At 35.1% G+C, this 19,347-nt stretch overlaps 1 protein-coding gene across 2 annotated transcripts in view; it reads right to left on the bottom strand.

The window, feature by feature from the left end:
* ankfn1a (ankyrin repeat and fibronectin type III domain containing 1a) overlaps positions 1-19,347 on the bottom strand; it is a 196,259-nt gene that overhangs the window by 140,106 nt on the left and 36,806 nt on the right. For both annotated transcript variants that reach the window (XM_088599653.1, XM_088599654.1), the window contains one exon: positions 12,535-12,764. In XM_088599653.1, coding sequence (XP_088455779.1) covers positions 12,535-12,764 — 230 coding nt within the window. The remainder of the gene's footprint in view (positions 1-12,534; positions 12,765-19,347) is intronic.

Below are 19,347 nucleotides of genomic sequence, written 5' to 3'. Positions count from 1 at the left end.
AGGTCTTTTTTACCCTTTCTTTACCTTTACCTTTTAGCCTAAGTAAAATCCGAAGTTTACCCTCTTCCCCATCTGAAACAATATTAGTCATGGTAAACAGAATACAGTACACATCCTCTTTAAAATACATGGTAATGGAAGAGATCTCAACAAAATAATGTTTCAGATGATGAAGGCCATTAAAACATATGTTCCATACATGTGATGCCACATATCTTGATTATAACTAAAAGTTCTTGTAAATTGAATATTGTATTACAAAAACATATTCCAGTAAGGGAAAGAAAAACATTTAACGAATGCTTCAATAGGTGTTGACTATGAAAGATGGTGAAGACAAAGACTTGAAACCTGGGTAGTGAAAGGCAATTGTGAAATATTTTTTTAAAGGTCTGATACTGAGAAAGGGAGAAACTGTTGAGTGATTTAATGACTGAAACTCTCTTTAGAGAGAAAACAAGAAACGTTGCCTCCTAGACAATGGTTCATGGTCACAGATTTTGCTGTTTAAATGTAGGAAGGTAATATTTTCTAAAACCACAAAGTTTTTTACGTCTGAAGAAACTTTTGTTTTTTCAGCAACTGACCACAATATATTTGGATAAAAGCAGAGATAGCCTTTGAAGAAGGAAAAAAATGTGCCAAACATGAAGGTGTTTCCACAATGATATGGGGCTACTTTAGCAGTGTGGGAATGGAGCAGCACACTTTCCAGAAGATTGTTCAATGCTGGCAAATATCAAAAGAAAAATAATTCCATCTGCTCATAGAATGATTGGTTGGAATTACACATTCCAATAAGAACCTTTAACATACTGTAAAAACACCAGCTGGAGAAAGACACAATAGCTGTCCTTGACTAGCCAGTTCAAATGCCAGACTTAAATCCAATTGAAATACTATGGACAGAGCAAAAGTAAGCAATTGTAAAGAATCACTTCTCTGGTTAGGTGGAGCTGAAGGAAGGAAACAAAATCAAACTAGGACAGAATAAGAAGTCACAAGAAGGTAAAGCACCAACATCTACTACAATTAATGAAAAACACAAATGTTTACTAGACTCCAGGTTTTTTAAATAAACTTTTTGAACCACAAAAAACATATTATAAATTGAAGAAATGTTACACAGATTTATATTTGCAAGAGCATATTACATTAAAAACATTTTTTTTACTAGTTCCATTCAATTACTATGATTTTTCTTGAGTCTGTGGGTTCTACTCACCAGAACTGTGTATATATTATTTAATATACTTAGTCCACTTAATGAATTGAATTATGAATATGAAATGAAAATTGGTAAACATAAGCATACACAAACACGATCTCAAAAAAAGTTTTTTCAGTCTCAAAAAAATTCTAAACAAAAACAAAGTATAGCTTATGGCTCATTCTTATTGAAACTGATATGGATTTAACAAAATTTTATTTCAGTCTTGAAGCGGCTATACTATGCTGAACACACAGGTTTTTATCAAATGTCTTTCACAAAGACAAAAGCAAAGGAGACAAACTGGAAAAGGGAGAGTTGAAGGAAACCCAATACCTTTTTTATGAGATCCTCACAGCAAAGAAAATTAGATATAACTTCACAGGCCATTACTCTAACAGCTTTATCTTCAAGAAATATATCATTCCTTAAATGAAGCCTACTCTAATATTAAAATCTGAATCAGGGCTCTCCTGCATGCTCACTGTATCTGTAGCTTATGTCTACGGGCTCAGTCAATTTTCTTTCTTCATTTAATACAAAGCATTTTTTTTATTTTTGCCTCCTTTTTAGTATAAGGAGAATTTCCAGCTTTTATGATTTTCTATTGCTACTGCATGTAATCATTAAATCCACTAAAATATAGCAGAAAGTAAAAAATGCAGACCTAGTCTCCTATAAATTAATAAAAGCTGTTAATTTAGGCAAAAAGCATTTTGATTATTCGAATCACACATAAATTACATAGCAACGATGAATGTAAAAGAACATGAGGAAGATTACAAATGCGAAGAGGGCATTTGGACAACCTAGCACAATTTATTGGAAGAAGCCATGGTTTCAGTTTTGACAACAATATAGTACCTGACATTTTACTGCTATAACTAAAGAAACAAAGATGAAATATTTAGCTCATTTGCTATTTAACATCTCAGAAGCATCTTAAAAGAAAATGGATTTAGATCACACATTGGTGCAGAGCCTAAATTATTTTTGAATCAGTTAATACGTTTCAATTCCATGCATTGATTTGTATGAAGTATTACTGGGTAAAGAGCTCTAGCATAACTTTGATAATGATCTGGAGATGCCATTTAAAAACATTAAATTATATTCTCTTTTAATAGCAAGTCACACTTAAAATAGTTAAAGGCAACATTAGTTATCTCTGTACGTTAGAGTAAAGAAAGCACAGTATTGTGACTGTGCACAGTGATTTATCAAAATTAAGTCCATTTAATTTGCAGCTCCTAAACTAGAACATTTTTTTACAAGTAACTAACCCATGATTGGTCAATTTTACTTGGGTTAAAACTGGCAATATAAAATATTTTTATTCCAAAACTAACTGTACATAATGATAGAATATGCAAAAGGTGGGGTTTTAATAAAATCAGTCCTCATGACAGCTTGTTTTAGCCTTACTATTCTGTTCTGTTACTTTTAGCCTTCTTATAATTTGGGACTTTATAGTTACAAAACAAAAGAGAAATACTTTCTTTTAAACTTCTAGTATTACAAAAATGTGGTCTACCTGCATTGAAATGGTTATACTTACACATTTACTGCTGATATTTATAATGTAGTCTGTTCTTTAACCTGTGATGTTGAGACTGTGAGCACAGTCATAAAAAGGTCTGTACTTTTTAACTGACAAATATCATACAGTAGATTTGCTACCTCTAGCAGCAAATAACAGAAAACACTATGTTCACAACATAAGATCCTAATGAGGTGTGACATCAATCTCACAATACTGCTCTAAAAGATCAAAGATCCAAATGGGGCATGTGACTGAAACAATGAAAATAATAATGATTTCTTTGTTCAAGAGATTGATCTGACACACAATGACTCTGTGGACTCCAGTATTACACAGAATATCAGAATTGGAAATTAGAGCTGAATGTTCTTCAGGACTTTAAAATAATATAAATCACTGCAGTATAGACACATCATCCGTGCTACATTGCCTCAGAAATAAATCTACACCAAAAAAGGATTATTTCTCAAACTATTCTAAACTTTAACTACTGTATACTATATTTCTTTAGATTGATTTATGAGGTTAAGGTAGCAATGGCTGACTATTAAGTTAAAAAATAACAAGCCAATAATCAATAACAATCTCTGCCAATTGTGTAGCGGACCTTTCTACAGTAAAAAAGATTTTGGCAAATTCATCATTGTTTTCTGTCTCAACACTAGGAGTAATTTCAAGACAATTTAATTAACATATAAAGTACAAGGGGTGGCTTGGTGGTGCAGTGGCTGTTGTCAAAGACATACTGGTACTGTAGGTTAACTGGCTTCTGGGAAAACTGGCCCTGATGTCAGTGTACAGTATGTACAGTATTCGTGTGTGTGAGTGCTCTGCAATGGATTAGCGTCCCATCCAGGGTGTATCCTGCCTTGTGCCCATTACTTGCCAGGATAGGCTCTGGCTCCCCTGCAACCCTAAATTCGATGAAGCAGTTAGAAAATGGATGGATAAGACTATGTAAAAGATAAAGGTTTTCATCTTTGCTTAAGAACAAAAATGTCTCTTTTGAATATTGCACAGAGAATGTATGAAATTTCTCATGCACATTGACGACTATCAGCAATAAAATCGTCATTCAAACATCAACATCAATGACTCATATCCTGAATAAACACATCAAAAAAATGAAAAAGGCATACAGAAAAAAATAAATAAACTCAGGCAAAGGGAAAATTAATGACAAGGCTCTAGCTCAAAGAAAAGTGAAGCATGCCAATACAATTGAAACTATCCTCTTTCCAGAACATTATGTGCTCGTGATTCATTTACAACCCATAAAAAACCTTGAACCTTTTCACAAAAAAACTCCATACCCACTCATAACATGACACTCACTGGAGTGTTCTGCTTTCTGCACGGCTTTTATAAAGTGGACACCAGAGCACATGCAGTGGCATGTCTAAAAGTTAAAATGGCACATGAAAAGCTTTGATTGTGTTAATGAACTACATCTTTCAAAAAGGAAAACTTATTTTTCAGGCCCAGAATTCCAGGACATACAATACTTTAAGAAAGACAAAGCTAAAACACCCCCTCACCATCAAAAATACAGTGCCTTCATATCAGGAAATTAAGACTTGGGGCTTAAATTTGGGGCCTAATCCTAGGATACATAATGCTCAAAGCAGTTAAGACTCTCATTTCTGAGTAAATTAAATTAAATCAGATCAAAACCAGGCTCTGAAAAAAATAGACAAATTAAAACCACAGTATTGCATGTGGTACAATGTCTTCATCTATCATAGCCTTTTTAATTGCAGATAATTTGACATAAATTCTGACCTTTTGCTTTTAATAGTCTTAGCTTTACATGTGTCATTAGCAATGAAAACAAAAGTCAGGTAACATGCAATTATTAAATTCTATCTAAGAAACCAGACAGCCTGTAATAATTACATTACTATTTTGTGTTCAAATAATTCGAACGAACATGTTGGGACAAATGGTAAACAAAACCACATGAGATTTTGTTTTTAAATGTTCTCATTGATTGTACAATTAATCCTTTAATTGTATAATTTGCTGAACAAAAGATTCACACGGAAAATTGCTGGTGCCATGTGCTGTCATAAGGTTTAATCTAAAAATATGCTTTGTATGTTTAAAACATTAGCTCTTTCCAAACCTGCAGATGAGAACACGTATTAATGGGAAATCTCTAAATCAGTCCCTTTGGGCATAATAAATCAATCAATGAGAGCTAAAAAGTGAGGAGCAGTCATTCATAGTCTAACAACACAAACTGAAGGGGCGTGAAAGAGGAAGATGCCATTTAAAAACAGAAAAGTTGGAGCAGTGACAGACAATTTTTAACATGACGGGGAGTGCTTTAACACAGGTGTTAAACTTCAAACCTATTTTAATGTTCCATTTAGTCCATTAATACTATAAACAGCAACATCTCACAAGCCTGAAGAAAATTAATTAATTGATGAGGTAGGCTCAAAAGCACAAAATACACAAAATTCAAGAATTCTTTTAGGAGAAGGATTTACGATTCTTTTTTTTTTTTTTAAAGTATAACAAGTTCTATCAGCTGTGCCCTCATCTTTGATATGGCCAGCAGCCATATCACCCTGCAACTCACAACGGGCACTCAGTGAAGCTAAGCACCTGGATGCGGAACCACCTGGGAAAAACTAAGGTTGCTGCTGGAAGAAGTGTTAGTGGGGCCAGTAGGGGGCACTCACCCTGCAGTCTGTGTGGGTCCTAATGCCCCTGTATAATGACGGGGACTCTGTACTGCAAAAAGGCTCTGTCCTTCGGATGATACGTACAACCGAGGTCCTGACTCTCTGTGGTCATTACAAATTCCAGGGTGTTTCTTGAAAAGAGTAGAGGTGTTACCCGAGCATCCTGGCCAAATTTCCCACTGGCCTTTACCAATCATGGCCTTCTTATAATCCCCATCCTTACAGTGCATTGACTTTATCACTCTGTCCTCCTCTGATAGCTGATGTGTGGTGAGTGTACTGGTGCACTATGGCTGCTGTTGTATCATCCAGGTGAATGCTGCACATTGATGGTGGTGGAGGGGAGTTCACATTTCCCGTAAAGCACTTTGAGTGGAGTGTCCAGAAAAAGCACTATATAAGTGTGAGCAATTATTATTATTATTATTACTATTATTAAAGTTGCTCAAACACTAAAAGCACCCACATCAAGTGCAGGCTGAACTGTGCGATCCAGATGTCGCGAGCCCCGAACCCCAGCTAGGTCACTAACAGACAGCAATCAGGATTTCCCAAGGAGCGGCGCACAGCTCGCCTAGCACCACTGAGGTAGGGGGTAGCACTGGGATATGCAGGCCAGGGCTCTTGCAACTTTCTAGCAAAATAGCAACTGACGTTCTAGCAGCAGCAAGTGACGTCACTCAGTAACACCACTCTAGAAGGTTCAAGTTCAAGTTTATTTGTCAGTTCTGCCATATACAAGTATACAGAGGAGTGAGATATCATTCTCCAGGTCTACGGTGCGAAGACAGAAAAACATTGACAAGACAATGCTATAGACAATGTAGACATCCAGTACACATTTCTGACAGGGTACATACTGTAAAGTGCAATGTGCAAAGGTGCTACCTCTCCTATCAGGCACTCAGGAGCATGATGATGGGTTACTAATGTCCTTCGTTATTGAACGATTTTGGTGCTCAATAACATCCATCCATCCATTTTCTATCCACTTCTTCCAGGTCAGGGTCGTGAGGGAGCCAGAGCCTATCCTGGCAAGCAACAGGCACAAGGCAGAGTACAGCCTGGACAGGATGCCAGTTCATTGCAGGGCACACACAGATACAAACACACAAATTACACCTAAAGCCAACAAACCTACCAGTTTGTTTTTGGACTGTGGAAGGAACAGAGGGAGAACATACAAACTCCACACAAACAGCACTGTGCCATTGTGCTGCCCGCTCATCAATATGTAATACATAGTTTTATAAGTTGATGAACACCAACATATCAGGTAGTTCTACTGAAGCTTTTGTAATGTTGTAAAGTAAAGAGGGAGGAACCATGACTGCAAGTATCCAGCATTAGGAATTACATACAGTATTATAAAGTACTTAAGCAACATACTTTGGTCCATGCTTAAACTATCACTGCTCTTCATTTTAAAAGGAAACTGCACTGTTACAACAAGAACCATACAGTATATCCTGGTTGTGCCAAAAGACAGACAAAATACTGGATAATGGATATTACAGATGGATAAAATTAAACAATGCCACACCAAAATCAATGTTAATTATTAAAGAATAAACTGTAAATTTTTAATACTTATAATATACTGCAAGAAAATTATAATACAAATGAAATCTCTTAAGGAACATAAGGCGGTGTGGTAGAACTCTAAATTCATTTTTATTTTTTTCTCAAAAACATTTTACTTTGTTCCACCTTGGTATTAGGGCTCAAGTCAAGGCACTCCAAGTTCCTTTTTGTTTGAAAGCCTAGTAATTTAACTGACTTTTTGCTTGTTGAATGAAGCTTTGTTTGAAGAAAGATTAATGGACGAAAGTCAAACATTATCTTTAACAGCTACGCCTATCCAAAATATATAAATACATCAAATTCCCCAGCAGTCTGCCATCTTGTTGATCTTTGAGTTCCTGAATGGGAGCACTCTAAGACAATATTATGTCTGATTATGTTTGTGAAAAGATCATTCATTACCACAGCAGCAACCACAAAACATTGTCCCTCTGTAATATATTGCATTAAGAAGGCCAGTGCGTTACCCACCAAATGACTTTCACAAGAAAGCTATTTGCGGTTATAGACAAGCATGTTTCTAAAAACAGAAAAAGTTAAATAATGAATGTTTTCACAGAACTATTTGAAGGCTTAGGGAAAACCTCTTTCACAGCATTAGAATGCTCTAACACAGCAGTAAAATAAATATCAGGTCATTTCCAAATAGTATGAACCCCTCTAACTGACAAGTTACAAGTCTTTCTTTCTATCTTTCTTTTATTTAAATGAGTAAAGGAACAATTCTGCGATGTACAGGACATACATTTTCCAATTAAATTTAGGTTTATTTATGAGACGCTTCATACGTTAGGATTTTTAAAATGTTTCTTATTCTGATTAATTTCTGACCAGTCCTTTTTTTTTAATGATGTCTGTGATGTCTCAACATAAATACAAGATTTTTTAAACTAAAATCTATTTATTGGATTTATAACTATAAGATCTCTACACTTGAAAGTCTGTCTATTAAATAAGTAAATTTAATTAACTTTTTTGCTGTTATTAGTCATTATCATATCCCAGGAACAAATGATTACATTGTCACACCCAAAGAAGGCTCCACAACCGAAAGGTTTTGTTTCTCTTTTGAGCATAAAATAAACCTTTACTTGTTCCTTCGCAGGCTACGCATGCTGACACAGCTACCTACTTGAACTATTATCACATCACTTTCAATAATGGACTATCAGATTCAGGGTCTCAGTGGACCTGAGACTATCCTGGGAAAAACTGGGAAGAAGGCATAAGACAACCTGAAAGGGATGAGAGTCCATCACAGGCCACACACACTCAGAGTAGGGATAAAACCATTTTTGGACAGCGAGAGGAAACCAGAGCACCCATATAACACACACAAGAACATGGAAAGAAAATACACTGTAACATTGTTTGCTGGAAGTAACAGATCAGTCTATAAACTGTCAAACGATTAACGTAAACAATTAGAAATTTAAAAGCGGTTAATAAAATATTATGAAAACTTTATCATTATAATAGATGTGAGGTGTACAAGTATACAGCGGGTCAAATGGAAACATCAGTAAATTAATTGAATAATTAAAAAATACTCCCTTAACTAAGACATAACTGGCACCACCTTACTTCATATGAAATTATACCATATGCTGTAGCAAAACCATATGGAACATAACTACCAAATGTGAAATTCATCTATGCTGAATGTGAAAATACGGTAATATTAGGTTACTGATGACAAAAAAGTCCACGAATCAGAACTTTGAGAGATGTCTCAGGACCTCTATTTTATGAATGACTATCAATCAAGACAGTCAGCGGTACTGTACATTTTTAGAAAGGCCTTTTTTGTCATTTCCATTTGCCAACAGCTTTTACTGCTTTTTTGTGCAATTGGCCATCATCATGTATTCCAAAGTGCATTTCAAAACCCTCCGTGTTTATCAATAAAACTAAAAAGTAGAATCAGGTTATTCACTGAAAACCATCACTCAGAGTCTATGTCTCAGTTCCCAAAGGACCTCCCACTGCTTTCAACCATATTTTTACAGATTCCAGACTTACAGTATGTTCTAAGCCTTCTTCAGAAAAGGTAATAACAGCCCACACTCACAGCAAGCAGTTACAGAACTGTTTGCTTGTTGTTGTTGGAGGATGATTCTGGCCACATATGTCTTTAAAAACCGCAAGAAAAAATGTACTGTCATCGAACAGATGACACACTATGAGGAAGCAAACATTTCACTGGTGTTTTGTGAGAAAGCACTGTAATGTAAGAAATTCTTAGACCACCTTTGCTTCATTACTGAGCCACATGTGGGTTTTACTTGACAAGCAATTTGTAACATAAAAAAGATCCATTCCTACAGTACATACAATAATGATTCTGCAGCCTACTTACTGCTGTGACGAATAGCAGAAGGTTAGTATGAAGAAGCCAGAAAACCCCATCAAAACTCATTCAGTACCTTGATCACATTTTCAGTAGAATAAAATCACTCAGCAAATAAAATAGATTTTGTGATTGGTTATGCAGCAATTAATGAAACAAGATAAATCAGAACATGAAAAACGTGTTCCAAAGATGTTTCTGAAGAACACAGCAGCTTTAAATTCTTTAACCAAAGCTGTTTTATTAATTCAGGGTTAAAAGATGAAGACAAGGAAAGTGAATCACATATTCATTTTAGTTTTTAAAAATAAATGAAATAAAAAAATTCCAGTGCAAAAGAAACATAGGGTAGCTCATGTAACCTTTTTTCATTGGGATGTGTTAGAACAGGACTGTTTTTCTTGTCTACAAGGAATTAAGAACTAATGTGCCATTTTGCTCCGGACAACTGCTTTGCGATTCTTGCAGTGCTTTATATAATTCTTACAATAACATAACCCTAAGAGGTAAAATTCAATAAATACAGTGCAGGCTTTCCTAAAAAAAAGATGAAATGATATTTATTTTAATTAATTCCATGCCTTTAGGGAAAGAACAGATATAAAGGGTTCCGTGAAAGGTTAATATTAGCATAAGTGAACTGTTTCAATTACCTTAATACTGAAGATACAGAAAATGCTATTTTCTTTTCTTAGAGCCAAAAATAATAATAATCATACTTCATGCTTCGTAAATATTATAAGAGTGATAAGTATTGTTTAAATATTTAAAAGATTTTAGTTTTATTGATCCAAACTTGAAATATTAGAAAACAGGATTTTGGGGGGGCTTTCCGATATGATCCCTGTAGACTCTTCATCAGTATGCATGATTTTTCATGGCTAATTTCTCATGTGCTCTTTTAGTGCTATTCGTAACCTATATGTTGCATTTAATTCATGGCAGATGTTATGGGCTTTTGAGGCAACAACATGCCAGCATTGTATTGAAAAAGCACCCTTCAAAACATATGAAGTTTGTGCTATTCTAGAATGAAAACTTTATGTAATCAACTTTATGCATTATTCAACATAAATTACCTTTTAACAACTGAGGATTTTTGTTTTAACCCAATGAACAAACTGGCAAATATACAACCTAATAATTCTGTGGTAAAACGTAATAGTTTCAATCTGCTTCCAGGAACACACTGAAAAGTCTTTCATATGCTATGGGGAAGCTGACGTCCCTATTCTACTGTGAGAACTCAGATCATTTTTACTAGGGGAGACAGTTATTAATCAGGTATCCTCTACACTTAAAGTGTAGAACTTATGAGGACAAATGTCCTAATCATAGCATTCACGGCTGTGTCAGGGTCTTAAATGTCAAGCAATCGTCTCACATACAGTATACAACAATGTTGCCAGTGTGAAGATACTAGGCAGTTCACTCTCATATTAGTCACTTCTTTTTATTGATTTCTGACCACATTCTAAAAGACCCAGCAGTGAGCCACCGACGCAGAATGGCTGCAGGATACACCATAAGGTGCTGCATTTCAGTTGGAGATGAAGTCAGCCTTATTCTATAATGAATGTACTGTACAGTGGTTTCATTATCTAAAGCATCCACAAGTACAAGGGATTATTATTATAATATTATATATTATTTGTTATACAAAATATCTACTGTTACAGAATTATTTCAAATTAGGAAAACACCTAAATGCATTTCTCATAATTTGTAAGTGTTTATTTTTTCATTTCCCAAGAGTTCAGACAATTGATTTTATCATAAATATATTTCAATTTTTTGATACTTCAAATTAATCATAAAACAATAATTCTATCACCAGAATTAAGAGCTGCTTCTCCAGAAGGGTGTTTAATCAAACAAAGAAGACCCACTCCAAAGGTCTCTCAGAAATTGGTCTGTCACATGTTCTTCATGTTCTTTCATGCTTCTGTGTAGCTTGGCTATGAGTGAGCGAAGGCTTGGCCAGTTCCAATTGCTTTCTTATTGATGGCATTGAGATGACCTCAGAGATATTCTCCTGGACTCGTGTCAGGGGAAAAAAGCTGGCCATGGGAAGATCTCAGTATTGTTGTGACTTTGGAATTTTAGCACAGTGTGGTCTTGTGTGGTGCTGCTGGAAAATTGAAACTTACAGACTATGATTTTGCAGGACCAGAACAACTTTTGGTTCAATGACTTCATCAGTCCACTCCACTACAGTATTTTGAATTTTTCAACATGTAGCACTCACTAGAACATCTCCACCTTTTTGTCTTCTGTCAGGTCTGTTAAGAGCAGAATGGTAGTATTCAGTAATAGCCTTCCCATAGAAGACAGCGATAGCATCTCTCAGCTGTTGATGTTACCCTTGCACTGCCTCTGTGCAAGAAAGACTTTCATTCAGGTTGTAAGATACAATCATTTTGGTTAGAATTTTTCTTCCTTGATTTTCTCATGTTGTAGACTCTCTGGTGAGAAAACAGTTCAACAAGGTGGTTGTGGTGGCCCTGGGCCAGCACAATGACCTTGTGCTTTCTAGGATGTGACATATCCCTGAGAACTGGTTTCCTGGTTTCTCTGGACTAGTCCGTTTGCTGCTGAAGCAGAACTGTCATTCTCCAGGCAACGTCTTTCACAGAAAGGCCTCTTTATTTGGCCTATCTTATGTGAGAAATGGTTGTATATTTCATTATTCTTGCATTAATGCCAAGCCTTAGTGTCCTATTGAGCGTCGTTTATACAGATTCACTATGATCTTACCTGGCAACTTCAACAACTTTTCCCAAATAACAATTAGGTCCTATTTTTTAAAAAATAAAATCACATTCCAAGGAACAATACTACGCAAACACTCTACAAACCTATTTGCTTACCATGTAAAATGTGCATGACATTTTTTGCAAGCTCAATAAGGTGCTAATACTGTTATAGTTACTGCTATAGCTTCATTGTGCTTCAGTATAAGTTAAGCAGTCCCCAAAGAAGCAGCAACAACTCACTGTACATAGACCAAAAAAAGCATACTTAAACCCCAAACCTACAAAAGCCAAAGCAAATAATTTCTTTAGAAAATGTCAAAGCACTTGATATGAGAATCACATGAAGCCCGCCCCCCAACACACACACACCTTTTCCCAATTGAGAGAATGCTACTCACATGTATGCTCCTCAGCTTGTTCTTGCTTCTCTCCAGTCTGCTAAGCAGCTTGTGTTGCTCCTTGTGTGGCTGCTGGAACAAACGATCATCAACTGAGATGCTTTTCCTCAGAACTGGTCTGTGTGAGATTCCCCAGATGAACACAGGATCATTTTTGTCACTGTTAGAGTTGTGCTTCTCTGCAGATGCAGGCAAGGTTTCGTCTCTGTCATATCTGCGCTGCTGTGCCCCTAGTGAAGGGAAACAATAGATACCCAGTGACAACTGATAGCCTAGGAATACTCAGGGGATAGCAAGCTGAGATCTTGAACTAACACATTTCATTACAATGATGCTGTCCTTCAGGTTTCTCCCTCTGACACTGTCAACCCTAGATAGACCAGTGTATGACTCCACTGTTTTATCAGGCTTCTGTCAAACTATCACCTGTGCCAAAACCTATATGCCCCTATGAAAAGAGAATGTCACTCAGATATGTTTTTTTTGTAAGTTTCCCTTTGAAATGCAGGATAATGCAATACAGTAAAGACACTCTCTTTAAAGCGCATCCATGAAGCAATAAAAAATTCCATGTTTCATGTGTTTATACCATATACATGAAATAATAAAAGGTAGGTGGATTTAGAGAAAAATAAAACACTGTTTATAATCAAAAACATTTAACTAGTGAGTCTATAACATCATTTTTTTGTGGAAAAAGTAACCAGTGAATTCTCATTGGTAAGGGTCATCTTTAGATTACTTTTTTGTCCACATTTTTTAACAGGACCTGTCCAGTTCAGGCAAAGAATATAAAACTACTAAGATCTGCTTTGAAGACATGCCATGCAATGTAAATTATAATTAAAAACAACTATGGTTAGCAAAGCCAAACTAAAAACTTAAGTCATAGTACAGATGCATGGCACATGTAACTATAAGTTTGTATCTTTACTGATGAATTTTATATGTACTGTACTGCACCCAATTCGGCTCCGATTTCTCTGAATATGTGGTTTGACCCAACTCCACCCCCATTTGGAACTTGAAAAGATCTTTTTCAGTTTTATCAATAACAGGTGGCCCCTACCTACATTTCACAATGAGGCAGGAAAAGGGAGACAGCAAGAACACAGAATGGAGAGAGTGTGCCTCAGAGAGAACATACTGTACCATCGGCACTCTTGATCATTCTCATCAAAAACTTTTCTCATCAAAACACTGACCTTCCATTTTTGTACAGACAGATGTTTAATGTTTGGAAAACAATCAATAACTGTAGCAGGAGGAATACATTTCATGTGGTCTTATTTTGTAATAAATCTACTGTGTGTGATTATACAGTATATGGGTGTTTTAGGGAAAAAAACCTATAACTTTCTGTGATAACTATAATCTTCTGTGATATTCCTTTGTATGGCAAGAATATGTAACACATTTAAACACAAATTATTTTTGTTATATATTTAAGGGGGGAAGGGGTATTAAAATCAACTTATTTCATTATCAACCTACAGACAACTCATGCGTCATTAATAACTCTGAAATATCAGGTTTGCTGCAGAAAACTTTAATGATTAATCTCCCTTATATTCATGTTTTTTCCAATAAGAAACTAAAAATTGCTGTACACTGATTAATGAGTAGGAATATACCAATTGAATAAAAATGTCATGAATCAACCTGAAATATGTGGGATGAAAGCAGGAAATGGATAAGTGTGTAATTTTCTCTGGAGTAATGTTTAAACTTTCCTTGGTTTTTTTTTACTGTATAGTACATGCACTAAACATTTTGTCAAGATAAGATGTAGTATAAAAAAACAATGCACTTCTACTTAAACAAAATACAAACAACTATTCTGAACTTTAAAAATTTGAGCAATTTTACATTACAAACTTTGTATTAATGGGATAGACAGTAACTCAGGTCTTTTGTACTTATTTGTACCAAATACTGTTAACTCCCACATTACTCAGACAAGATTTGTTTTATTCTGTGGTATTTGTTATCATTTGTATATAAGGAGTTATATAAGAGCCCTCCGGCCTCTATAAAAATGTAATTATTTGTTTCTGAACTCAACTCCTAATGTGTTGAAACCCTTTAAGCAAGCCTAGAGGTAACCTATATTATCATTTTTGTGATTAAGTTACTTTTTTCTACAACAACCAAGATGAGTGACAGAAGAAAAATGAATACCTACTTAAGTCAAAGGTTTTACTTCCTTCCTAATCCTGGCATTAGTCATGCTTCAGAGTATATTATACACACTGTGGATGGATTTGTAAAGAAATGTCATTCCTTTCTGACCTTATTGATTTTGCATGACTGTGTGCACACATGCATCTGGTATCTACCTCCCCCCAAAATACAATAGACCTCAACCTATTTTTTTCAAATCTCTCAGGTATTACATCTGCATAGCTTCCCTTTCTTTAAATATAAGCACTGTCCTTTCACTCCCCAAATCCCAGCAAAGGCTTGGAAATTATGATGGCTGTTAACATTACCTGTAGACGAACCAATACTGAACCACATTGTAGTTAACCCATACTGCAATCACAATAGCACCAGACCAACGTACAGTACATTGATACCAATATCCTTAAGTATATAAACTTTAATTTCTTAAATCAGGTCAAAGACGTACTGTATTAATGTCAGCATAATTTATATTACAAATATACACAGAACATGGAGGTGACATTCATATGTTCGTATTCTCTAAATATAATCTTATTCTGCAAGGCCAACAAGGCTGCTGTTGTGTCATATGGTTTATGGTTAAAAAGGACACACTCAAGCCTTCTGTATTGGTCACAAAATAAAACAGTATTTCAAGTATTGTTAAAAATATCTTTAAAAACTAAAGTTTGAGATGTTTGCAATACCATACAAATGAAATTGCACTTAATGTAAAAAACCCTAAAAACCTGAAGCACTTTAATATAGAATAAAATGCAAAACTGTATCCAGACCTCTATTTTTTACTGGACATGACTTGGAAATCAAACATTAAGTACAGTATGTTAAAGATCAGAGATTCATTAAATTATTTAGTCAGTACAAAAATGACATCCCTTTTCTGTCCAAATTAACTCTGTTACATTTCACGTTCAATGCATTATTGGACTACAAATAAAGTAGTCCAATACAAAGAAAAGAACTGGTGATCATTTTCTCTCCATGTGGAACAAAAGTATTTGACTATATCAAATTATATATTTTACATACAGTATGTCAGTAAATGAAATAGGTCTAAATATCTAGTCTTCCTCAATTATACTAATATCTTTTATGATTTGACAGCTGCATTTTTTCAGAACCCCATATAAACATACTCAGAATACAGTGAAATGGACTTGATACTGAAGATCCAACATAGCCTGTGTAAATGTTACTACCTGGGGAGAAGCAACAACATATATAAGCACTTCCTGTATGTCAAAGTGTTTGGTACAGTTCCCAGAATTGTTTGATGATACAGCTCTGTAGGTGCCATTAGAGCATAATCAGAGTCATTCCTGGAACAAAAAACAACAGTAATGATCACTGATGAAACAGTTAGCAATGCTACTAGGGATGAATAAACAGAGTCATATTCAGCTTCCATCTGTGAAGCTTTTGTCATGACATCTTTTGTCATGACAAATGTCTGAGTAAGATACAGAAAATTAGAATCTAAAATCCTTTTCCCAGACTTCACTGTCATTTTAAGAGCAAGTTTAATCTTTGTTGTCTGATGTTACAGTTACAGCTTTCTCTCCCCTGAATACAGATAGGCACAAAGTCGTTAAAAGGGAAGACAAGAGGTTTTGCGAGATTAAATTAACCTAGTATTGAGGTAGCACATACTGTAGCACATTTAATTTTACCTATTGAGGATAACACATCTTTATTTGATTATGAGATACAGGCTCCAGCCCAATGAATCTTTGGAGGATCACATCAAAAAGTGTTCTTTTTCAGCAAGATACACTCAGTCAGTTTCTTGGCATACCGAACTGTTCACTTTACACATGATTAAATCAATGTCTAAGTCCTAGTCAAGTAATTCTGGTTATTTCTTGCTATTTCCAACTGTAGTTTTGCAATAGTAGGAATTTAATATTGTATTATGGAAACAAAACAGTGTAATGACTTATAATTGTCAATATTTTAAATGCCTCACTGCAGTCATAAAGTCTCTAACATAGTGATCTGGAATGTTCTTTTCCAAAAATGATTCCATCTCAATTCAGGGAAAAAGACATAAAGAATTACCATCATAGTTATACCAGATATTGGATAAATACTTGACAATATTGACTGAATACACTGCATGTGTTAATAATTGTGTTTCTCCATGTGGGTATTATTTTTAACCTTCTAGTCACCAGCAGATCGGGAGCTATCAAATGCACAGAAAAAATATGGGAAGAATCTAGTGCTACGACAGTAATGTCATGAGCTTCCCCAGAAAAAAAAAAGTCTTTAGAGACCAGGGAAACAACTCCTGCCATGCTGGAAGCCAAATAATGAAGAACAAGATGAACTGAAGATGTACAGGAAAACAGAAATGGATAAATATGTAAGAAAAGTAATGTAAAGTATACTATCAAATATCTCAGCATTTTCTTGTGCAAAAATACATTTAATAAGGCCTATAAAGAACTATAAGGAACATGTACAGGGCAAGAAAGCCAATTAAAAATTAAACTGATATAAGGTACATTAAATATACACTTGAAAATCTAGGTACCCAAGTTATAAACCTCATCAGTGTTACATCCAGCTCTAATGCTGTTCTTTGTGTTGGTTTATTATACACAATGCTCCCCTGGATGCCTGCTGTGCTACACTAGTCTTCCTTCAAAAAAGGGCAGATAGAAAACAGGCATAAGGTTTCAGTGCACTCATTGTAACAGATGATGTATGTCCTCAGCCATCATATGCTCAAGACAAGCATGGATAGAGTTCTTCCTGCAGGTCAGAAGAGATCCTTTTGCCATTTGTAAGCGTGACTAGGTTCTTAAACAGGAGGCCAATTAAAATTTCATGACTGGATTCTAGCAATTATCTAATTGAAAAATGGCTTGCACACACCAGGCCTCACTGGGAAAAAAACAATCTATTTGCAAATACACATTATACATGCTTTATTTATACAGATTAGAATTAACAAGCAAAGCTTTCACTATTGTTATAATCATTTTAAATTAATTTCCAGTAAAATGTGTGTGAAAATTAGCTTTGCTGGCTTAAAACTCAATGGGTCCTAGGGCTACAGCACATTCTGTGTGGAATTTGTATGTTCTCCTCATGTTCAGATTTTTTCCACTCTCTGAGTTTATACTCACTGGGTTAAATGTTGTGTCTATATTGTCTCAGTCCAATGCACAGACAAGCATTGTGTGTGTGACTACAAATGTCCGTTAATTAACTGGCGTCCTGTCCAGAGTGCCGTCCCACATTACGCCCCATTTCTGGTGCACAGTCCATGCTGCTACAACCCTTTTCAGAAATAAGTAGCTTTCTGATAAAGGTTATACAGTATGGATTATTTATATGGCTGCATGCCATTGTGATACAGAAGAAGACTGCTGTTAATTAGATTCCATTGATCTCTGCCTTCATTTTAAAATAATTTATAAAGAAACTTTAATCAAAACAACAGTAGTCTTTTATTAGCCAAAAAGAATATTATTGCTACTTTTGAATTTGGATTAGATCAATTTAATCTGGCTAAAGGCACGAAAATTATATACTGTTAAAGAGCACAGCTTTCAAGTATTCTCATTCAGCAGTTCTTACCAGGTTTATCTTTGCACATTTTTTACTGTTTGGGTATTGCATAACTATAAATGCTGAACATTAACTGTTCTGACAGACAGCCCACCAGTCAACCTCATGTTAACTTCTGTTCTTGCTTGTGTCCCTGTTACCATAGTGATTCCACTAACTGCTCCTGCCAAGGTGAATAACACTAGGAAATTTCTTGCTATGGAGCTTTGCTTATTGTTTTGCATAAAGAATGATAAAAGGTTCATCATGGAAAGCATACTGTATCATAGCATTCCAAGTCTTGCCCTATAGGATCTAGTTGTGGTAAGTTTAAAAACATTGTAAAAAACATTTTCCAAATGGATATGAGCGCAAAACTGTGGTGGCAAGAAAGAGCATCTAAGTAATTATTACAGAGTTTCTTAATATGGCAAAACACTGTTTATCTGTTGAGATTAAAAAAGAAGAGTAGCTGATTAATATTTTCATTAGAAGTCACCAAATATCAATAACGTATGTGTGTTCTCATGTTCTCAAAAGCAAAGCATTTCATTTTCACTGATTAAGTCACCAAACAGGGACTTTGCATTATCATTTTATTCAGCTGTTGAGTGCTTACCGAAAGCTGTGCAATTTCCCATAGAGGCAGTTGCCAGTATTCAGCAGTAGCAAAAGGTCAGAATAAGTTAATTTAACCATGTAAATCTGAAGGATGGATAATGTGGAGACAAATAGGAAAAATAATAAATGTTATACTGAGTGTCTTTGTTATCAGCTTTATAAGTATAAATGGGGAGTGTCATTGTGTCACTGATGAAGCTAGAGTCCCGAGTTAAAGTCCTGTCTGGTCGCAATGAGTAAGTGAGTTACAGTAGGTACCATACTTCACTGCATTACCATGGGAAAACTGGTTTTGGTGATTATCTCTCCCTGTCTATAGGACTGAAATAGTTAAAAAAAAATAAGATACTGAAGTAAAGCCTTGTAGAAGTATTAAAATACATTTTCTTTTAGTTTTAAAAGAAAATACTTTGAAGAAATAATTATTTTCTCTGTATTGTATGGTTA

The sequence above is a fragment of the Lepisosteus platostomus genome, chromosome 11 (genome assembly GCF_059453375.1).
Source record: "Lepisosteus platostomus isolate fLepPlt1 chromosome 11, fLepPlt1.hap1, whole genome shotgun sequence".
Lineage (NCBI taxonomy): Eukaryota > Metazoa > Chordata > Actinopteri > Semionotiformes > Lepisosteidae > Lepisosteus > Lepisosteus platostomus.
This window is presented reverse-complemented; position numbering and strand designations above follow the sequence as displayed.